Genomic DNA, 24,911 nt, shown 5'->3' with positions numbered 1-24,911 from the left:
AATTTATGTGTTTATTGTAGTATTATATGCTCCAGCGGAGTGTTTTTCAGTGCGTATTGAATTAATAACAGTTCAGCGTTCTTCACATTACATCGTATCGTGTGTTTCATGTGACTAAAATCGTTTCACTGACTAGAAAACAGAACGTTTGCACTCACATTACGTTGGACGTTTCATTTCACAGGTAATTTGCCACATATCTCTACAGTTATTTTACTTGTAACAATTACCAATAGAATGCTTAAGTTTTAAAATGCATCTCCACAAAAAATTCCATCAAATTCGCTTTATAATTCGAACATTTTGTATTGCAAAATCGTCGGAATCTGCTCAATCCTCGTTTCACCTTAATTAGTATTAAAAAGCAATATTAAAAGAACAATAATCATCCAAAAAATTATAATTGCAAAGAGGAGTAAAACATGAAGTTACAGCCATTCTGAACCTCCATCATCTCTCTGAACACGGCCGCCTTGAAAATACTTTAAGCCTTTGGCCAGCCTTGAACAGTTCCGCCAATAGAGTGCTTTTGACAGTCGGATATCTGAAGGTTTTTGGTGTGTTGTTTTTCAGTCGTCTATAAAGATCTTCAGATATGAACACTTTCAAAGAAATAGCCGAATTCGCAATATTTTAAATATGTAATATACATCTAAAAATCCAGTGAGTTTAATGCTATATTTAGTGTTTTTTAAGCGTTTAGTGTATTTCTACAAACTAGTGTTGGCAACACTGGCCCTAACTTTCTTTACTCATAATGATAATTGGAAACGTGCAACAGTTAAACGATTGTTATACATAAGCTTACGCAATATGTCTTATTACTCCGAAGAATATTTGGACCAGGGACATGCTCTCACACATGAGGTGAAAGTTGCTAAAGATCCGATGCCAATTTCATTCCCAAGGTTGAAAAATGAACCAGAGGTGAGTTGCGAGAAAGGAATGTGTTATGTTTTTCCAGTGCTTATTTTGAATTTTGAATATCTCAGACACACTCTTAATAACATCACTTGGAGTGCTTTTTAGGGGTAATATTGATCTGTTATCTGGTTTTATATTTCAAATTTAAAAACGTAGTTACAGTTACACCGTATTCTTAATGGTTGCCAAGCTACACATTCCCGCAATGTAGGTACTTGGTATTATGCTTAAGGTTACGAATTCATTTTCATTTTATTCTCTTTATCTAGGATTATAAGTAATTTTTCGCTCTCAGTGACTGATAAGTCAAATATAGAATAGGAGGGTACGATTGTTCGAGGATATGTTCTTTGTTTCAACCATATAAATTAGTTGGAATGCATAAAGAGCAACATACATTTCTCTAAAATGTAGTGTAATTGCATGAATAAAGGTAAATTTAAAAAATGATTATGAGACACTTCAGACATATTTCACTTGCGAGTTAAGGTGTAATATTATTTTTTGTGTGAAAATTGCGTTCTTCGTATGTGTAATACCAGACTTTATTTGGATTAAATATTGCGAAATTCCTGTGCATTCATTTATGCTCGATTCAATAATTTTCAGTTGCACCGCACGGATATTTTGATATGTTGCAATTATAGGTTATGTTTACTGTACCAATATTCCACTATTCGCATTTATACGTTATAATTAAGTATAAAGTTACGTGTGATAACTTGTAAATGCTATTTGTCTCTACTTCAGTTCTATTTATTCGTTTCTTACGTTACCCCAATCTGAAGTCTGATTAATGTACTATGTTAGTAAAGTAAACTAGCGCAGAAATAGTTCCTTTGTACTCATACTCCTTGCATATACAGATCTGTGACAGGTTAGGTTTGGTTAGTTTTGGCTTTTATTATGCCTTGCTTCTACCATCACCTGCACCTCCACAAAAATTCTCTTATAAATTCAACGATTTTCACTTTCGAAATCGCAGGAACTACCTCAGCGCTAGTTCCACCGCTATAAGAGTTCTGCCTTATTGACCTTCGGACTCTTGACTATTTTGAAATACGGTAAGCTCACAGCGCTATTACTAGAGCTACTAGATTTACAAACTCTCCAATGCCCTGCCTTTATATACGTAGGCCTATGTTACGTCATATGGCAATTGTAGGTTATTATCAGGGAAAGGATTTATATGTAAATACATATTTACTTATAAAGCTAATATAATTTATATTTTGCATTATCTTTATGTTTCACAATGTGTAGGGTTGAAAAATCCTACTTTTATTTTCCATATTTTTCCATATTTTAGAGTTTAGTACATATTTTCGTTAATTTCCATATATTTTCCATATTTCATATAAAACAGTCCATATTATATTAGGTTTAACAATAAAACAAAACAAAATTCCATTAACTTTTAAAAATACATTTCAACAATAGAGATTTAAACACATGTTCAGTAATCCCTTTAACATCAGAGTTATTTGAAAATTAGCAGTCCTATCAACAATGGGAAAGTAAGTTACAAAACTGTATTAATTTAATTTAAAATTTTTAACAGACTTCAGTTGTGCAGCTCAACAGTTAAATGCCAGTCAGAGTACACATAGGTTCAGTTTTGTAAATCATACTATAAAGACGGTAAATATGCCAAAAGTACGTCATTCAGTCAATTTAAAATCAAAACTAACAAGTTACATTTCAGAATTTAAAGAAGATGGTTTATCAACTGACAATAAAATATTATTTTGTAATTTGTGTCAGTGTGCAGTATCATCTACACAAAAGTTCCTGGTGCAACAACACATTACAACTAGTAAACATCAGGCCAACAAACAACTAAATTCCAAGCAGAGACAATTGTTTTTAACACAACCAACAACATCGAATGTAAGATCTGAGTTTAACATCGACCTGTGCCGTTCTCTCATCTCTGCTGATATTCCTCTCTACAAACTAAAGAATAAGGTCTTCAGGGAATTCCTTGAAAAATATACTCAACATACAATCCCGGATGAGTCAACACTTAGGAAGACGTATGCTCCATCCATCTACGATGAGACAATACAGAAGATAAGAGATGAAATTAAAGATAGTTCAATTTGGGTTTCCATTGATGAGACTCCCGACAAAGAAGGTAGACTTGTTGGTAATGTAGTTATCGGTTTGTTAAGTGAACAATATTCTGAACGAATTCTTTTACATTGTGATGTTCTAGAAAAGTGCAATAACAAAACTATAGTTAAACTGTTCAACGAAGCTATGGGTATCCTGTGGCCAAAGGGTATTATGTACGATAATGTGTTATTCTTTATTAGCGATGCTGCCCCTTATATGGTCAAAGCTGGACAAGCATTATCTGTTGTATATCCTAAATTGACTCATTTTACTTGTGTGGCGCATGCATTTCATCGTGTGGCAGAAGTGGTCAGAGACAATTTCCCTAAAGTAGATTTGTTGATTTCATCAGTGAAAAAAGTATTTCTCAAAGCTCCCAGTAGAGTTAACGTGTTGAAAGAAATGTACCCTGAAATTCCATTGCCACCAAAGCCAATTTTAACTAGATGGGGTACATGGCTAGAAGCAGTTGAATATTATGCCGAACATATAGACTCTATTAACAATGTTCTCCTTGCATTGGACTCTGAAGATGCAGTCTCAATTGATACTGCGAAAACAGTTACCTGTGACATAAGTGTGAAGAATGACTTAGCTCACATTCAGCATACATTTTCATGCATCATAAAAACGCTCAAAAGTCTCCAAAATAGGCACCTTTCACTATCTGAAAGTTTTGAAATTATAAATAGTACTGTGGAACAACTGAATCGTGGTAGAGGTAAAGTTGCAGATGCAGTAAGAGCTAAGGTGGACACTGTACTTTCAAAAAACCCTGGATATGAAGAACTACAAAAGGTTGTTGCTGTGATGAGTGGTGAATCAACAGTGAAGATTAACTTGGACTTATCCCCAGCAGACATTGTGAAATTGAATTATGTACCAGTTACTTCTTGTGACGTCGAACGCTCTTTTAGTCAGTATAAATCTATCCTCAGAGACAATAGAAGAAGATTCACTTTTCAGCACTTGAAAGAAATGTTTGTAACCTATTGTTATGGTAACAGACAATAAAAATTGTGTTTTGTTGAAACTACATTGGAAGATAAGGTACGTCCATTATATTTTTTGTTTAGTTTGATTAAAATGTACCAATATTTAACGTACATAGTCATTTTTTTATAATTTTAAGTCCATATTTAATTCCATATTTTGGTAAAAATCCATATTTAATTCCATATTTTGGTAAAAATAACTACATATATATTTACATATTTCATATATTTTTAGTCCATATAAATCCGTTCCCTGGTTATTATTTATATTCCTATATTTGCAATTATACATTATAATTAAGCATAATGTCATGTATGATACGCCGCACATTCTATTTGTTTGCACGGTAATACTATATTGTATTTATCTACTTCCTAAGACACGAAGTAACACAATCGTACCTACACTAATTTCATAGGTGTGGTATGGTAAATTTTCTATCTACAATTAAGGAGGGTAGATGTGCTAAATTAAAATAACAATATAAATTCTTTTTATAAAACTTCAAAATAGCTTCCATTCTAAACTTAAAACGTTGATGCGAATATATTATGTTAACATGTAAAATTCTCTTCACATTAAAATAACACAGATTTGTAATTATTTCTGTATAAAATTATGCAATAAGAAGTAAATGGAACTTATGGACACATTACACTAAATAAAACTTAGCAACGATATGCAATAAAGTTATAACATAATATTTCACTGAGCTCCATACACTGAAATAGAAAACCCGAACATACATAGTCGTCTTCTCGGGAAAGGGTCTGTACTGAGACGATAGTAGCGATCCTGGTGGTCAGCAACTATCTATCTATGCATATTTATCAAGTATTGAGCTTCGCAACTGTATATACTAAACTGTGCTAACACCATATTATAAATTGCTCAAGATATCTCTTGGTACTTCAGGAACGGAATTCCTTGGATCAGCATGTGACTGGTTCAAAGGAGGAATATGTGATCCAGAGTCATGATATCACTTCTGAGATAAAAGTTGAACAACCAGTGCCAATTTCTTTCCCTGTGGTGAAACGTGAACCTGAGGTGAGTGTACCATAAAGAATGCACTGTGTGTTCTTTTTCAAGTGTTCTTCTTGTGTTTTGTTGGTAATGGACACTGCCTCTTTACGACAATACTTGCAGCGCCTTTTAGTGTGTGACCGAGGCAGAACAATCTCGTTTCTGTTTGTTATTATTTATGTCTTGTTGCATTGATGTCTCGTTTTTGTTTTAAATTCGGCACCGAACTTGCTTGTTACACTCAGTCGTAATGGTTGCCATAGCTACAAATTCCCATAGTCTATTATTTTGATACTGTGTTGTACTTGACTTGATTTGTTTTTGTTTTCTCTATGTCTTTGTCTAAAATACTCGATGCGTTTTGCCGTTTTAAAATTATAATTGGTTTTGCTGTAGATGTTTGCAGAAATATTATCACTTGTCTTCATTTTTCTTTTAGGTATTTACGTCTCTGGGATATTTCTTTTTTAGAAAATTATGCTGCCTCTATGGAAAATATATTTTATAACTTTACAGGAAATTGTGGGGCTTATTTGTGTGAATTTCAGAAGGTGCTCTAAATTTTTGCAAAATATTCTGATACATACGGATAGGTACAGCATATATCGAAGTATTATTTATTTTACTTATCTTTGTTCTGTCAATGAAGTGCATTCATCTTAAATATAGGTAGAGAAACGTAAAGTTAAAAATTGACAAATTTGGAAATTATTAGAAATTGAGGTTTAATGTATTTTTCCTTCAGATGTTTTTTTTTTTTTTTTTTCACAATAAGCATCAATGAAATTATGTATTAAAGTGTCTCTTATATCGTTTGCAATTTAAGTTCATATTGACTTGTATATAGATAGGAGCATACATTGCATGTTTTTTAACATATCCGCCATGTTGCTTTTTAATCATGCCTGCTATTTAACTTTGAACTAATTTCAATTTCTGGTCTTGACAAAAGAGATATTTGGTTTTTTCACCGCTCCTATCATGTGTTATGTAATATTGTTTATTTAACAGAGTTTAGATAACATTTATAACAAATTCGGATAAATACACATAGTGTACATAGTTGTCCTCATAATAATAATGTATTGATGGACACTAACCATGAGTATCAATTCACATAACAGAGTATAAGTAATGTGGGAAGAAATGATAACAGCTTTGACTAGAGTGTATTGTGGATGTTGAGTATTTGGTGGCCGGTATAAAGCTATAAAGTTTATGTAAAGAAATACTGAAATTAGTTTTAGCTTTACTAACGAAATAATTTTATTCTTGCAATGAAAGAGATGTGTTTGCCAAAGAAATAGATTAGATGGAAATGTAGTGTATACAGAGAATGTAGGATTAAAAGTGATTTAGATGAATGTAAGAAAACTATCAGTTGTTGTAATTTTTTATTTCTATTCTTGTGCTGACCATTTTATTAATTTGGTGTTGGAGGTTTGTATGGATAGCAGTGCATGGAATCCGCCATGACTGTGACAAATAGAAGTGACAGCAATTTAAGAGTTAATTGAATGATAAATAAATAATTTTTATTTGTTAGTCAACTGTCTGAAGACATGTTTGAACCTCATAACTGATACCATTAAGACATCATTCTTAAAGGAATTAACTCAGAATATAATCGGGTAGGATGATCAGTTGCTTTCCCACGAATAAAGAGTCAGTAGATTTTATTTGAAATTGAAGGCATGTTGAATGGAAAATTTTTAGGTGTTGTCACATTTTTTGTTAATTTATGGTAGCGGTTTATGAAGTGGATTACATCTAATCCGTCACGATCTTACTTTTGACATGATAAAATACGTAAATACCAAATGATGTTTCTGTTCACACCATACTTTTGATGGGCAGAAATTATGGAACAAAACATTATTATCGGCATATGCACAGGAATTAAATCAACAAAATGAATATCGATGTTAGCTGCTGATATAATAAGCTCAGAAATGGATCAAAAGCAGGCAGTGATTTTTTATCACAGTTTCCCTTCGTACATAAGTATTTTCTAGCATCTGGTGCAGTCAACGAAAGTTTTATTGTTTTATTTTATTTATTTATTTATTCATTCATTCATTCATTCATTGTTTCGCAGACCAACTCCAATTTTGGGTTTAACAAAAACAGTGTTGAAAATATGCTACAATATATGCACAATAGTATATAATATGCAGAAATGGCCGTAATATGCACGATTTGCTTTTCGTACTATTAGAGACCTTCATAACATGTCTAAATAAAGTGTCTACATGAAATATTTGCAGTCGCATATGAATTCTAGCCCCATTCCTCATAATGTCAAGCTGTTGCATGCAGATATATAGACAGCAGCTTGTAACGTTAGAAGTCGTCTTCTAAGACCCTGTTATAAGTTGCTCTTTCAAGACGTCTCTTTGTATTGCAGGAACGGAATTTGTTGGATCATCATGTGACTGGCATAAAAGAGGAATATGTGAACCAGAGCCATGATCTCGTATCAGAGGTAAAATGTGAGAAAGATCCAGTGGCAATTTCGTTCCCCGTGGTGAAACGTGAACGAGAGGTAAGTGCAGCACAAGGAGTGGACTTTGTGTTGTTCTTCAGTGTTTTTCTTGTGTTTTGATTGTCAGCTCCTCTATCTCTTTACAACAGTGTTTGCAGTGCCTTTTACTTTAAGATAGAGACAGAAAAACACTTATCACTATTTAGTGTTACGAAATATGTCATATTGCAGGGAACTAATTCTGGAGTAGTATCTCGGTTTGTTTTAGATATGAAAACGTAATTGCTTGTTGCATAAACTATGGTGTTTGAGGACACTGCTTCTTTTTGTGTACTCTGTGTCGTTGTCTAAAATTCTTAATACCTTTTACCGTTTACAAGTAACAGATTTTGTTTTAGTTGTATGTACATACATTATCTCGTGACTTCATTTTTTTCCAACTTTTGTTTTTAAGTATTTACGTATTTGCAATGTATCTTTTGTAGAATATAATCTTACGCATAGAGAGAAGATATTTTGTAACTATACGATAAATAATATAGTTGATTTGACTGGATTTTAGAATAGGTTCTAAATTTTGCAAAATGTTGTGATATATACATGCAGATACAGCATACATGAAATTGTTGTATATTTTATTTACTCTTAATCTGTCAGTGAACTGCATTTAATTTTAGTACAGGTAGAGAAACTTAAAATTAGAAACTTCATTTTGCCAATTTTAAATTACTAGAAATAAACATTGTATTTGAATTTCCTTTACTTTTTATGACTACATTGCAACTCAGTTAAAATTCTCGGGAAAGTTCACAAAATTGTTCAACGAATATTCTAACCGATTTTTTCTCTACGATATAATAACACTGGTCAACAAAAATTAAACTTTTGTCTGTTAAATGGGAAACAATGGGTGATTCTAAGTGACCTTTTTGAGCTGATTTCAAATCTTTTATACAGAACTTTTCCATCACGCTGGGTTTTAGAGTAATCACATGAAAAACAATTTTCGTATCTATACATTATAGTATTACGATATCTTATCTGAAATTACATTTATTGACCTAAAATGTATGTGAATCATATTTTCGGTTGTACTTTACTTGAGGAACATCTCTTTTCAGTATCCAACAATAGTCTGCCAACATATTTGGAAATCATTTACGCTGGTAGCGCCTTTCCATTTCCACAATATCCTGGTGAAAACGCTTCCCGTGTTCGTCGCTCACAGCCTTAGGTTTTCAGGAAAGAAATCGAGATGGGATGCAGAAAATGTATTTTTTAAGACATATTACATCCCATGATCTTGTAGTTCTCAATCATCTCACTGAGAAATTCTCTATAGTTCGCAGACCTGAAGTTTCCTATAAAGTTCGTGAAAACATTTTTGAAATGCACCCATGGAGCTGTTTCTTGCATATTTAACTGGTTTTCAAATTGCGTATCTTTCATCAGTTCCCTTATTTGAGGTCAACAAATATTCCTTCTTTTAGTTCAGCTTCACAAGCTTAATTTGATTTGCAGTGGAGGCAATAAGTATTTTCAGAACTTACAAGTGGATGGTGAAGAACATTATCTTGTCCTGGATTAAAGTGATTCTCTCTTTGGGCAGTTCTTTTTTATATAATGATTACTTTTATCTCAGCTATCCAACTTGCACAAGTAGCAGCAAAATTTAGTATAGCCAAGCTGTAACCCAAGTGAGATAGCTATTACTGTCAAATTCCCACATATCTGCCAAGAAAAATTGTTACACTTGATAGTGGTTAGTATTCTCATAATTTTCCTTCATACCAACTGCATAGGCTAAAGGAATGGATGGATATTTGTTTCCATTATGTAGTAACGCTCCTTTCAAACTTGTTTTCGAGGAGTCTATGAACAAATGCCAATCATCAGGTTTATGCTCAATACTCATTGACTCGAACAAATTCTCAACATCATTGCAGAAAACTAGGTCCTCCTCTTTAGAAAACAAATGCTCGCATTCCTTTTGGCGTTGGCGAAAGATACTTACTTTGGTGTTACCTGCAGCAGCTTCTAGCCTTTCAATCTTGAGGCGAGTAATTCTGCCTTTCTTTTACTTAAACCAAGATCCTGAACCAAGTCATTTAAATCCTCCTGTGTTAGAAAGTGAGGTTCATTTATCGTATCATCTTCCACAAAATCTGGATCATTTTGTAATTCAGTCTGAACATCAGAACACTTTGAATTACTTCAATCAATGTTATGTCATCTGGAGGAGTTGGTATGGGAAGTCCTGGCCTATGAAGCACTGGGTGAATTGGAGAAACTAAATATTGATATTTAACAGTGTCTGGACTTCGAATTTATATTTTTCAAGCTTAAGTAGCAGTCTGTCAAATGATCCTTAGGTTCGCGCCATATCATAGGAACTGCAAAAGGCGTATGACGGGATCCTTTTAACCAATCAGTTAAAAGTGTTACAGGTTTAGCACAACAGATTTCCGGGGTCCATGTCTTGTTTTGGTCTATTTTGTTGTTAAAAGAACAGTCATACGCTCTTCTAACTAGAGGAGTAAAATTTGGCTCCTGTCATTTTAAAGTGAGTTCATCACACACTTAAAGAAGTTGTTTCTATCTATAAGACTCTTTCAAGACATGTTTCTTGTACATTATACACTTATTCACTACTCCTTACAATGCACTCTTAGGTACGGTATTATATACTTCTATCACAATTCAATTGACAACGAAAGAGAGCACAGAATTAGCTTCTTTCTTTGAAGAAAGCTTCTATTCATCCGGGAAATTTACCTTAAAATCACAGTTTTGTGAGGGAAATGTCATTGTTATTATTCGTGAATTCACAGGCAACAATACCAAACGTTACAACTCAATTGTTGACACAATGTAATGAAATATAAATGTAAAATACGCCTTCTAATCAGCATGTTACACACCACAAATACTAATAAACAGGATCAAATATGTGGAGTGTCGTTTCAAATCGTATTAAATACATCCTCGGTCGAAATTTAGTTTGAAGCGATTTCGGATAGCTGAGACGGTATTCTTTAAGACCCTGATCTCATATTGGAGCAATTGGTATTCTTTCCCGCCTTTTTTCTATGATGAAAATTATGTGTCGGATCAAATCGTATTATGTACAACTTCCATTCGTTAAAATCTTAAATGGACAGCGTTGGCCAGCGTGCTGTATCTTCCCACCATTATTGAGTTTCCCGCTGTTTTATAACATTGTGATTATCAAGATATGTACAATAGCAAAATCTATTAAGAGCAGTAAGGGAATCAGAGAGACGAGAGGTGGTGCCCGAAAGAGAGCACTATATGTAGCTAAGAAGAGGGAATTAGTGTAATTTATCTCTAAATTAAGAGCAAGTGGTCCACACCTGTGGAGTAACGGTGAACATGTCTGGCCGCGAAACCAGGTGGCCCAGGTTTGATTCCCGTTCGGGGCAAGTTACCTAGTTGAGGTTTTTTCCGGGGTTTTCCCTCAATCCTATATGAGCAAATGCTGGATAACTATCGGTGCTGAACCCCGTACTCATTTCACCGGCATTATCACCTTTACTTCATTCAGACGCTAAATAACCTCAGATGTTGATAGAGCGTCGTAAAATAACCTACTATAAGAAAGAGCAAGGGATTCACATTACAATAGAAGTAAAAGTCAGACTTTATTTGGCTTCCGACTTAAATATTACAAAGCTCTTCTAAATGCACAATTAAAGTGTTAATATCCGACTTAAGAGTAAAAAGATTTCCCCCCCCCCCCAAATATTTCTCGGACAGAATTCAATAGGCTATAGGATTTTGTACACCGGCCAATGATGAATGCAGTAATTGCGCACACATGCTGTTCCCAATAAGAAACTGCGATGATACACTGAAAAAGACTAGGCTCTTAGTCGATTTAGGCGCACATAAGCTTAGTGCCAATACGTTTCATAAAATTATGAGAACAGAACCTAATGAGACACAGTCATTTTGTTTCGACTTACAGCAACTGCAACCACTCTCGAAACTCAGCATAGGTGAAGTATATTATTAAAGACAATTAGCTTTCTATACTCTCTGTGTAACTGATTAAGCTTCACAGAAGCCAAATTTTTGTACATGAAATGAAACACAGGCTGGGCGGCGCTATTGAAGTGGCATCTTGTGTCACTACATTTATCGGTGAATTTAATTTCGACAGTTCACCAAATGTATTAGGCTGTTCACCGATGAATGTGGTGGACAAAATAGCATGAATGTTGTACATGCTCTTGGTCTTTGGCTCCAAAGAAAAACACATCCTCAGGTTTCTGAAAATCTGTTAGTTTTTCTCGAAAGAGGCCATTCTTTTCTACCAGCTGACAGAGCTTTTGGGCTACTAGAAAAGGTTTTGCGTAAGAAGAATGAAATTCTTACTCCTGAGGAGTATAAGGCGATATATGAAACAGTGGGGACAGTTAAATATTTAGGCATAGATTGGCATGTCAGGGATTTCAAGCTCTTGGCTAATGAATTTCATAACCTCAGTGGCATAAAAAAATGAAAAGAATAATGCTGAAGAAATGCGAGAAGAATGGGAAAGTGAATGTCACTTTCAAAATGGAACCTACATACCGATGTGACGATCCATCTAAAATCATGTGCTAGTCTGATGAAATGTGGTATGTTCATAGATCATGTCAAAGTACCTCCGAAAGTCATCACCTTGAGATCAATCAATAATGCCAATAAATCTGATTTTCGAAACCTACTCAATAGTACATTCGGAGAAAATTGGAAAGCGGTTGATTCAGTGCGATTGTATGATTTTGTTATTAATACGAATCAGATTAGTGAAAGTTAAAACAATGAGAATGAAGAATGTGATTGTTTGCATGAAGAATCACGTACAGGTAGAATTTAAAATGTTAATGAATTTGTGTGTGCAATCTAAAGCAATGATTAATACATTTTCCAGTGTTATGCCACATTTCATAAATTTGTTACAAAGCTTACTTACTTAAATTTTGTAATACTGTATTTTAATACAGATGTTTACAACATATTTTTTATAATTTTATTATAAAGCTTACAAAATATGTAATATTGTAATACACGTGTTCACACATTTCGTAATTTTGTTATTAAAGCGTACTTAGATATTGCAGTAATTAATACAAGTGTTCACACCATATTTCATAATTTTGTTATAGAGCTTAATAAAATACTGATATATAAGGATTGAAGAATAAAGTATACAAGGTGAGCAAAAAGTCCCATTACTCCATATTATTATTTTGTATCATGAGAATAATGGGGAACATACTGACTCTTTAGATACTTAGGTATACACAGTTAGTGTACACTGGTTATTTTGTTTGTATGCGTGTTTGTATGTTTATGTGCATATATGAGGTATTTCAGATATTTAAGGGGATAACGGAACTTTGTGCTCACCCTGTAGATGCCATAATTATTTAAAATTTATATTCAATGTGAGTTAGAGATCGACCCGGGTGGCCGCACGATGTCTGTTTAGGCAGCTCTGTTCGAAGGGTTGCAGGTAAGAAACTCGCCGTTCCTTATCATTATTTTCCAGCAGAAAGCAATAAAAACTATTTATGTATCGTCCTACATAGTACGCTGCTGTAAGAACCACAGAAAAAACTGACAAATGACAGGGCACAATTCAACGTGGTTTATAGATGCAAATCGTATTATGTGACAAAATCGCTTCAAAACGTATTAAATACATTGTGTCGGTGCAAATCGTATTAAGTACAAACTTCAATTGACAATATCATGCATTAGATTAAACAATCAGTGTTAGTGTTTATTACATTTGGTGTCATTTCACAATGCCTAAAAAGTGACATTAAGATATTTAAAATTTTTCCATTATCTTAGCCATAAAACATTTTTTACGTTTCCTGTAAAATTTGTTTTTCTGCATTTTATACAATTTGAAACGACACTCCACATATATTTTCAAAATTAAAAAAAAAAATGGTGGGTGACTTCATTTTTGGAATCAGCAGATGGCAATACATAAGAAACACCCGAAATTATTTATTTAACAAAATGATTGTTGACCAATGTAATCAGTATTCTCATAGCAAAGGTATGAAGTTCACAAAATTATTGTTCAACATATTTTCTTTCCAGTTTTTTCTCTACGATATAATATTCAGTATTGCCATAGCAAAGGAATCTTTGTGTACTGGAGCTTTAGTATAATTTTATTCTTCATGATTTTGCCTGGCTGAAATTATGGAGCAAAACTGGAAGAAAATGTAATGGGCATAGAAGTGCTATAGAAAGCGAACTCAACCGAATCATTATATACCTGGTAATGTAAAAATTTGAAGTCATACAATGACTTGGTATTAGACATTGTCAGAAAAATGGGGATTGTACCAATTTCGTTCAAAAGTGTGGAGTTGCAATTAACATGTCTGACTGTGAGACTAGCAAATCGGCGTCCAGATACAGGTTGGGACAAGTTACCTGTTTGAAATTTATTCGGGTATTACCCCTTAACCCATTGAGAGAAAATGCTGGTTAACTTTCGGCACTGAACCGTAGACACATTTCGCTGGCATTATCACCTTCACTTCACTGAGACACTGGATAACCATTGCAGTTGTTAAATTGTTGTAAACCACTTACAAATCCACCAAATTCATGACTAGAAATCATTGAATTATTCGCTCGTAGAATATTTCTTGTAATATAAGTGGTTAAATAGTTACTCTATAACAGCCATTTTCTACCAGCGTGGCTGTGCATATTCATGTGATCCATTGGTGTGCGACAGAATCTCAAATATGGCACAAGTCAACATTCAGTGAACAAAGTGTGGGTGTGCAAGCAACAGAGAAGAGAATGACAGATGCTCATCTAGGATAGCCAGATTAGTGAAATGCCAAACTTAAAATCTATCGTATTTCACTTGTTTTTATAAACAGAAAAGTTTCGTGGATTAGATATCTTATCAAAACATGTAATAGTATTGTATCTTTTCGTATCTTCTAACTATGAATTAAGAAAACATTCATAATACGGTATGTTTGACACTGATATTACATTGGAATAATTTTCTCTCATTAAATTTCGAATTTCTATCATAAACTAAAAAAAAAACATAAAAATAAAAAAATTGTGTTAGTTCAGCTTGTGAATAATATGTATTTTGTTTCTGTTCTCAACCTTTGCGCCTTTTCACCATTCAGAATATTATCATTCCTCCATATGTTGACTAAAAATAAGTCATATAAAATTTTTAATATTATATTTTATATATTAATGCATATACATTTATCTCATTCATTTGCAATTATACCACTCGTCCCCTTCTAAAACCGTGAAAATTCCCCTCCTGCTTGAAGAAAACAGCTTTAGATTATATGACTGTGCTACAGGATTTTAAATTACATTTTTTCTGTGCCACATGTTGGAAAAGGTTCAAAACCGCAGATCTACAAGGAAAAGAATTGCCCCACGAAAAATCTGCCTCGAGAATTCTCCTATATTTACTAAATTTCTACTAGGCCTAATACAATTTAAAAGCAGTTCTGTGACATCTAAATTCCATGCGCTTTTCTTAACATAAATTGTGCTATCTTTTTGTTTTATTTGCTCTGTATTTCTAGGAAGAGCAGAGTGACTCAGACACAGCGAATGAGGACCCAAGAGTGGAAGTAACAGCAGAGGACAACGAGGTCTTGACGGAAAGGTGAGTGTGGTGTGCGAGTCTTCACGTAGAGTTCATTGTGTTTGAAGTGTCTGTTAGCCTGACTGTCCAGAAGCAGCTTCAAAAGAACTGTCTGTCTGAATCATCCAGCAATAATCAGTCATCACATTCACACCGCACTTCCCTTGATATCTGATTGCCATAATGTACTGTTAAAACCTGTCTTCATATTCTTCACTGAAAATGCGTAGATTTTCAGGAAAGTAATATAGATGGACATGCAAGTAGTGCACCTTTACACTCATATTCCATCCCTGGGTATTGAAGCCCTCCGACTTAATATCTGCAGTTTGTTTTCGATTGAAGCTTTTATATTTCCCTAGAAAATTATTTACTTCGGTCTACTTTGAGTCCATTCCAAGCATTCTTCTGCAAAGAATAAATCACTGTTGCGAAGTCACTGTGTAACATTAATTTGCCTGTTTTATTTAATTATTTATTTATTTATCCATTTACTCATTGATTGATTTATTTATTTATATATTTACTTATATATGCTTTTTGTTCTAAACAACTCAATTAACTTCTGAGATTACTTCATACAAACAAAATATTCTCTGTATATTAATATTGATAAACGTCAAGGCCGCCTTATATGGACAGAGTCATTTGTTTTGATTTCATTGTAGCCAACATCGTCAGTCCTATCAAAATTTTGCCTGGGATAAAACTTATAGGAAATCATTTTTAAAGAAACTTTTGCTATGCAACATTTTTCACAAAAATCAATAATAAGCGAGATATTTGGGTTTATTTAATTCAGGCCCCCTAATAACCCCTCCTTTCAAATGAAGTATTTTGAATGACATATAGCCTAATATCTATGTTACAACGAACTTAATTTATATTCCATATTTCATCGAAATCTGTTCTGCCATTATCGCATGAATGGTAACAAATGTCCAGACAGACAGACTTAAATATCAGTTCTATCAAAATTTTGTCTGGGATAAAACTTATCGGAAATCATTTTTAAAGAAATTTTTGTTATGTAACATTTTTCACAAAAACTAATAATAAGTGAGATAATTCTGTTTATTTAATTCTGGCGACCTTATAACCCCACTTTTAAATAAAGTATTTTGAATGCCATATAGCCTGAAGTCTAAGTTACAACGAACATAATTCATGTTCCAATTTTCATCTAAATCCGTTCAGCCATTATCGTGTCAAAAAGGAAACAAACATCCAGACAGGCAGACAGACATACAAAAATTTCGAAAAAGCTATTTTCGGTTTCAGGATGGTTAATTATATATCTTAACTGCAATTATTTTTAGAAAAGCAAAAATTACCAGAAAACTTTCGCTTACAGATTTATTATTAGTATAGATTTACTTCTTAATTACTTATTTATTTACTTATTTATTTTCTTATTGATTTACTTATTTATTTTATCTGTTCATTTGTTCATACTTTGTGCTGTATTTAAGGTCATCAGTCTTTCACTGCCATAACACCAGATATACTACCGTACTACAAAAATACATACCATTGTACTTAACGTTGTTTCTACAATTTATGATTTCTTTCTGTTTGGCGACTATTTCCTTTGTTGGGACTATTCCATAGACTGATAGTATATTTACTTCAGGATTGCAGCTACGAATGAGAGGACTGTATCATCAGAATTGGACAGACTTTCTCTTCAAGGGAACGACACTGTGCGCGATATTCCCAAGAATTCAGATTCCACTGCAAAAGCTGTGCAGACTCGTGAAGGTGAGAAGCAATTGCAATTAGAATCGTCAAAAGAATGTTTCTCGACTGCGGAAAAACTGAACGACCATTTATCCACGGACGTAGGCAAGAAACCTTTCAAATGCGATGTTTGTGGGAAGTGTTTTTCGCAGTCCGGTAATCTAAGAAGACATGAACGCCTTCACACAGGCGACAAAACTTTCGAGTGTGGTGTTTGTGGCAAGTGTTTTTCGCAGTCCTGTCATCTTAGAAGCCATGAACGCCTTCACACAGGCGAGAAATCTTTCAAATGCCATGTTTGTGGCAAGCGTTTTTCGCAGTCTAGTCATCTAACAAGCCATGAACGTCTTCACACAGGGGCGAAACCTTTCAAATGCGATGTTTGTGGCAGGTGTTTCTCGCGATCGGGTCACTTAAAAAGCCATAAACGCACGCACACAGGCGAAAAACCATTCATATGTCATGTTTGTGGCAAGTGCTTTTCGCTTTCTGGTAATCTAAGAAGCCATGAACGCCTTCACACCGGCGAGAAACCTTTCAAATGCGATGTTTGTGGTAAGTGTTTTTCGCAGTCTAGTCATCTAAGATGTCATGAACACCTTCACACAGGCGTGAAGCCTTTCGAATGTGATGTTTGTGGCAAACGTTTCAATGAATCGGGTTACTTAAAAAAGCATAAACGCGTTCATACAGGAGAGAAAACATTCAAATGCAATTTTTCTCGTAAGTCATTCGCATTATCGAATTCTCCAGAAATTCGCCGTCACAGAGGCGAGAGACGTTTCGGATGTAATGTTTGTGGTAAGTGTTTTTATAATTCGACTCATTTAAGAATACATGAACACTTGCACTCGGGGGAGAAGTCTTTCATGTGTCACGTTTGTGGTAAGTGTTTCTCGCGATTGGGTAATTTGAAAGTGCATGTGCGCGTGCACACAGGCGGTAAAGCTTTCACGTGTGATCTATGTGGTAAGTGTTATTCGCACTCGAATACACTGAGAGCCCATAGACGCCTTCACATGGGAGAGAAGTCTTTCAAATGTGATGTTTGTGGTAAGTGTTTCTCGCGCTCGCATATCTTGAAAGTACATCTACGCATACACACAGGCGATAAACCTTTCAAATGCGATGTTTGTGGTAGGAGCTTCTCAGTGTCTAGTATCTTAAAGACACATCAACGCCGCCATACAGGCGAAAAACCTTTCAAATGTCAAGTGTGTGGTATGCGTCTGTCAGATTCGACTATATTGAGAAACCATGAACGCCTGCACACAGGTGAGAAACCTTTCAAATGTGATGTTTGTGGTAAATGCTTCTCACGCTCCGATTACTTGAAAGTGCATGTTCGCCTGCACACAGGCGAGAAACATTTGACATGTGCTTTCTGTGGGAAGTGTTTTTCGTATTCGCATACCCTAAAAGCCCATGAACGCCTTCACATGGGAGAGAAGTCCTTCAAATGTAATATTTGTGGTAAGTGTTTTTCGCAATCGAATACGCTAAAAGTCCATGAACGTCTTCACATAGGAGAGAAGGCTTTCAAATGTGATGTTTGTGGTAAGTGTTTCTCGCGCTCGGGAAACTTGAAAGTGCATTTACGAGTACACACAGGCGATAAACCTTTCATATGTGATGTCTGTGGTAAGTGCTACTCGCGATCCGATTACTTGAAAGTGCATATGCGCCTACACACAGCCGAGAAATCTTTCACATGTAATGTGTGTGGTAAGTGTTTTTCGCTTTCGAATACCCTAAAAGCCCATGAATGTATTCACATGGGAGAAAAGTCTTTCAGATGTGATGTTTGCGGTAAGTGTTTTTCGCGCTCCGGTACCTTGAAAGTGCATTTACGAATACACACAGGCGATAAACCTTTCAAATGTGATGTTTGTGGTAAGTCTTTCTCGCGCTCCGGTAACTTGAAAGTGCATTTACGGGTACACACAGGCGATAAACCTTTCAAATGTGATGTTTGTGGTAGGAGTTTCTCAATGTCTAGTAGCTTAAAGACACATCTATGCCAGCTGACTGGCGAGATATCTTGCAAATATTAAATTCTTGGTTAGTGTTTTTCAGATTCGACTATCCTATGAAACCGTGAACGACAGCACACTGGCAAGAACCTTTTCAAAAGAATGTTCGCTTTGAGTGACATCAATTGTGTTTCGGTATTAGGTGCATTTTAAGTATTCAAGTGTCCGAGTCTAATGGTAATAACCTTTTGTAATACGATTTTTGTAGTAATTGTTTCTTCGTTCAGGTATCCTAAACAGCAATGAACATATTACGTGAGAAACCTCTGAAGTCAGATACCTCTGAATCGAGTTTCTTTATGAAGACTATTTTAAATATGGTTTCAAATATACTGACGAATTGACTTGGTAATGCGATATTTGTGGAATGTGTTTTTCTTTGTCCTGTAAGTTAAAGTGTTGGGCTTGGTTCACACTAAACCGGGAACGACAACTGAAACGAGAACTGAAATATTGTTTAAATAAATATAAGGTAAGTTGAGCATACGTAATTAACGAGAAATTTGCAGAAAACTTCAAAGTTACTTCACTCTCTTGTCATCACAAAATCTATATTCTTCTAAATTTTGTAGCAAGAAAGTTTCTTCATCATCCATTTTGTATAACTCAGAAATTCAATAGAATCGCTTTTCGAATTATCCTATGTGTGTCTGACGAGATTACCACCAGGATTCAATTCTTAAAGAATTCTGCGTGTTAGATTTTGCAGTGGGTTAACCTGCATGTGAAGAAATGTATTCAGAACATGGGAGGATTTACTGCGGGAGGAAGAAGAGTAAAGTACATCAGATTTGTTGATGATATGGCGTTGTTAGCAGCAGAGGAGACGATACTAAGCTATATGCTACTGGATCTCAATGACAGCTGTGAACTTTAGTATGGGATAAGCATAAATTCAAATCAGACGAGTACCATTGTCAGAGGAATTCCAAATGAGGCAATATAACAAGTGGTCTTCAAATACTTGGTGTGTACTATAAGCAGTAACATGAGTTGTTGCTAGGAAATGAAATTGAGGATAGGAGTGATCAACAAACTTTTAGTAGAAAAGGCAGCATCTTTTGTGGACCATTAGAATGAGAAGTAAGTAAGAAACTATTGAAGTGCTTTGGATGGAGTGTGACATTGTTTGGAGCAGAAACATGGACCATACTATGAAGTGAAGAAAAGCGGATACAAGCATTAAAAATATGTATGGAGGAAAATTGATCATGTTAAATGAACACAGAGAAAAAAATAAGCTGTGTTGGAAAGAGTCAGTGAAGAAAGAATGATACTGAAATTGAAGAGGTAGAGGAATTGGTTGGTAACTGGCTGAGAAGAAACTGCCTAGTGATGGATATACTGAAAGTAATCGTGAATCGGAGATGAATTGGTGGCAGAAGAAGATATCAGACGATAAACTACATTAACAATGTTGATCTATGTGGAGAGGAAGAGGAAGGCAATAAATTCCTTTCAGTTGTGATAATTTTGGAATGTGTTTCATGTGTAAAGATAAGCTCAAAAGACTATCTGGTTACACGTGGATCGGCTTTAGTATAATGTGCAAATTTTTTATGTAAAATTGGAAGATTTAATACACAAATACAATGAGGATTATTCTTCTATGTGCCGCATCATTGCTGTTGCGGTTTGGGAAAATGCAACATCCTCAACAGGAATTATCTTTGCTGTGAGTAATTGAGTATTTTTACTTATAATATATAATATTAGTTGTCGTGTGCATACCTGTCTATTAAGCAATTTGTTCTCAGATATTGTGTAGTCTTCTGTCTGAAATATATTGAAAAGTTCATTACGTCACTTTTTCTTGCCATACAATTGGAAGAAAAAATGTTTACGCAAAATAGAATATTAGGCATTAAAACATTAAGAGTACATCTTCACTGTTCCTACCAAATTTTGTATCAGGTTATATTTGCATCGTTTTTCTCATAGAATTATTACTTAGTGTTACAATTAATTCTTTTACATACTTGGTATGGATAAAAAGAATGCAGTTGATGATTTTCAGTTTGTTGTAATAATTAATAAACACACATTATACACACAATACATCTTCATTTATCCAAATTCCCCTTTTTATTTACGAACACACTTGAAAAAGTTCAGCTTGTCAGCTATTGCAGTACAGATGTTTTCAATTAGAAATTCTATCAATACGCTCTCCAAGCATCGCTTCACTCTTTACATGACGTGTGCTATAATAAAATATCATTATGCTCTACTTACATTTCTGCTATAAATTGCCTCTTTATTAAAGTTCATCCATGTATAAATATAATAATATGAACTTAAACCAAATATACTTCACATCTTAGATTTTAGAATATTATACAGTAGGAATATGTAGCACATATTCTCGTATTAATTAATTAGTCAACAAGGGAAACATAGTTATTTACCACGTGAGAACAATATAGGTATATACACAAGGTATATTATAAAATGTTAGAAAGCACACTAATTAGTGATCAATTTGGCATATTAACTGTAATAAACATAATAGGAAACTAATGAAATCAGTTCTGCCACATACCGGTAGTAATAAAGTCACTTGTTAATACATTTGCAAGTATGTGATGTTAATTTATTGTGCGTAAACATAATTTTTAATTTTTTGTTCAGGACCGAATTCGTAGAATAATGGCTGTGTTAGTGGTTCATTAAACGAAAGGTTCTAGGTTCGAATTCCGGTATATTTAAAGCTAATTTAGGCATTTTACTTAATATAAAGTAATCTTTAGAATAAAGTAAGTAGATTGAAAAGAGAGAAGTAGAGCAAGGTATGTATGGAGGAAAGGGCAGAGAAATGGTTGAAACAATATAAATTCTTTATATGTTAACTCGGAAACTAGGAATCCCTTATATTGATGCAATTACTTACTTACAAATGGCTTTTATGGGACCTGCAGGTTCATTGCCCCCCTCACATAAGCCATCCATCGATCCCTATGCTGTGCAAGATTAATCCCCTCTCCATCATCATATCCCACATCCCTCAAATTCATTTTAATATTATCCTCCCATCTACGTGTTGGCCTCCCCAAAGGTCTTTTTCCTTCCGGTCTCCCAACTAACAGTCTATATGCATTTCCGGATTCGCCCATACGTGCTACATGCCATGCCCATCTCAAACGTCTGGATTTAATGTTCCTGATTATGTCAGGTGAAGAATACAATGCGTGCAGTTCTGCGTTGTGTAACTTTCTCCATTCTCCTGTAACTTCATCCCTCTTAGCCCCAAATATTTTTTTAACAATCATATTCTCAGAACCCTTAATATCGGTTCCTCACTCAAAGTGAGAGTCCAAGTTTCACAACCTTAGAGACACAACCTGTAATAAAACTGTTCTATAAATTGTAACTTTCAGATTTTTTGACAGCAGACTGGATAACGAAAGCTTCTCAACCGAATAGTAACAGGCATTTCCCATATTTATTCTGCGTTTCATTTCCTCCTCAGTGTCATATATATATATATATATATATATATATATACCATAATTACTTTATACCCTTATATAAATGCCGAATGATTTTATTCTTACAATTTGTTTTTACCCCGTTCAATTTTTCCTTCAAGTAGCCCCTCTTTTTATTCGTAAATATACGAATTGCTTTCCGTGTTTCATTGAAATAATTATCTCTGTTCTTCTCAGCTGGATCCTGTAAGAATTTCAATTTTGCCTGTTTCCTTCTTTCTACTATCATGCAACAATCTTCATGAAACCACGGTTTCTTTTTCTTAGTTTCATAATGAACTATGCTCTGCACAGCTGGAATTTGATAGCATCTCTGATATTTTCCCACACGCTATTTCTAAGCTAATATAAACTAACCTAACTTAACGTAACCTGTACTAATCCGAAATAACTTAACCTTCGTACACAAAAGATTTCAGCCACTCTCTTCGGAAAACACAGACGTTTACATGATTTACACCAGAGCTATCACAACTTATCACACTTGATGGTCTATGGTATTTTACAAGTCGTTGTTGTTGTCCTCGTTCATATCTATATCTATCGTAAAAGTATATTTTTTTCTTTTTTTTTTCACTTTTCTGCCGAAAACAATGAATGACGCATCTAGTGGAGCAAAACAAAGGCGGAGTTATGGGGGGGCTATGGGGGTTCTACCCACCAAACTTGTCACAACACCTTTTCTTTTATTAATGTTACAAAGTATTAAAAAAAACTTTTTTGCTTTTGTTTATGTTAAAGTTCCTGTGCTTAAATTGACGATTAAAGCCTTCAGATAATGTGTCTGGACTATAATATTTATTTCAAATTTCTGAATGAATGCCAGCCATAACGGCTGGGGGAATCATCGTGCTAACCACACCATACCTCCATTCTGGTTGGATGATCGTCCACCTCTGCTTCAGCATGTGGGCGTGAGGCCAGCAGCCAAATGGTCGGTCTAAGTCCTTCACGGTCTGTAACGCCACGTATTATTATTATTATTATTATTATTATTATTATTACTATTATTACATTTTCTATACCTCATTTCAGCAATGGAAGCAGTGTAGTGTTTCTCTTGTAACAGCCTTTACACGTGTTAGAAGTCTACAGGTGTTCCAGCCACTACTTGGAGAAATATGAATAACATACTGCACAACAATGGAGAAACTAACCCGGTATAATGTGTAAACTTAAAGACGAGATTAAATAAAATAATTACAGTTTATATTTCATATGGTATCTTCAAGAAGGTAAGCTTTATATAAAAAAGTTTCTGTTAGCATAGCCAATTTTTATGTATGTATGCATGTGTTTCTGTACGAGAGAGAAAAAAAAAGAGAGAGATGCTTTTAATGAATGTCCTATTATAATTTGTAGCTGACCTACAGTTCAAGCCCTATCGACCTCGGTCCATAACATCCCGGGTATGGATGTAACACTGTAAGAAACACCCTCTCCCCTCGAAAATACTTTTATTTAATGATCATATCCCGATGTAGTGCAAAACCATCAAGCTATAAGGGGGCGGAAGATAAACGATATCCGCCATAAACCGGTTTTTTGGGAATTCTCTGCTTTTGCTTTGCCCCCCCCCCTCCCCCGCCCAAGGAAACGGTTCTCTCTCCTCCCATGGGAACGAAGTGGACATAAAACTGAATGGCGCCGAGCTAAAGTAAAAGTGCATAAGATGAGCACAAAGTATATATTGCTCATAAGGTATTTTGCAGACTGACAGAACCCGCCTTAATTTTAGATATGATCTTGGAATGATCATTGCATTGACACATCAACTAGAGTTACATGCGTACTAGAACCAGAGTCGTTTCTCCATTTCGTCACATATTGCAAGCATGTCTGTGTGAGACTGTAAGGAAAAATCTTCCAATCCAGACTAAATCCAACAATATGATAGGAACGGAAATCAGCTGTCATGTCAAATATGCCCTGAAATCAGGACTTTTGGTGCATGTGCAAATTATGTCGGGACGTTGCACGCAATGGTCAAAATCCTGCACTGTCCAGGAAAATACGGGACAGTTTGCAAGCCTACTATCTCTACGTGTGAAAAAACAGTCCCTGATTGTTGGATTTTAACGATAAGCTATTATCAGCTCTTACTATTAATTGCTATTAAAAAGCAAAATTAGAAGAAAAATAGTCATCCGAAAAATAATAATTGCAAAGAGAACTAACACATCAAATTACAGCCATTCTGAACCTAGAAAATCTGTCTGAACACGGCTGCCTTGAAAATACTTTATTAAGGCTCTTGTCAGCCGTGACCAACGTTGCCAACATGGTGGTTTTGGCAGTTGGAAATCTAAAGCATAATGGTGTGAAGTTTTTCAGTCGTCTATAAAGATGCTTCAGATATGAACCCTTTCAAAGAAATAGCCGAATTCGCACCATTTTAAAAATGTAATATACATCTAAAAATCCAG

The 24,911-nt window shown here is 34.7% G+C and overlaps 1 protein-coding gene across 2 annotated transcripts; it reads left to right on the top strand.

The window, feature by feature from the left end:
• Positions 1-732: 732 nt before the first annotated feature.
• Positions 733-21,603, top strand: LOC138692123 (zinc finger protein 493-like). 2 transcript variants are annotated; one of them, XM_069815094.1, is made up of 5 exons: positions 733-927; positions 4,954-5,088; positions 7,472-7,609; positions 15,163-15,245; positions 16,858-21,603. In XM_069815094.1, exons 1-5 carry the CDS (start codon positions 814-816, stop codon positions 19,016-19,018), a joined length of 2,631 nt encoding a protein of 876 aa, XP_069671195.1. In that variant the 5' UTR covers positions 733-813; the 3' UTR covers positions 19,019-21,603. The 2 variants fall into 2 exon arrangements, with proteins under 2 accessions (XP_069671195.1, XP_069671196.1); XM_069815095.1 differs by lacking the exon at positions 16,858-21,603 and having other exon boundaries at positions 15,163-16,216.
• Positions 21,604-24,911: the final 3,308 nt, after the last annotated feature.

The sequence above is a fragment of the Periplaneta americana genome, chromosome 16 (genome assembly GCF_040183065.1).
Source record: "Periplaneta americana isolate PAMFEO1 chromosome 16, P.americana_PAMFEO1_priV1, whole genome shotgun sequence".
NCBI classification, from domain to species: Eukaryota; Metazoa; Arthropoda; class Insecta; order Blattodea; family Blattidae; genus Periplaneta; species Periplaneta americana.
The sequence above is the reverse complement of the archived record's forward strand: the minus strand, read 5'-3'. Positions and strand labels throughout refer to the sequence as shown.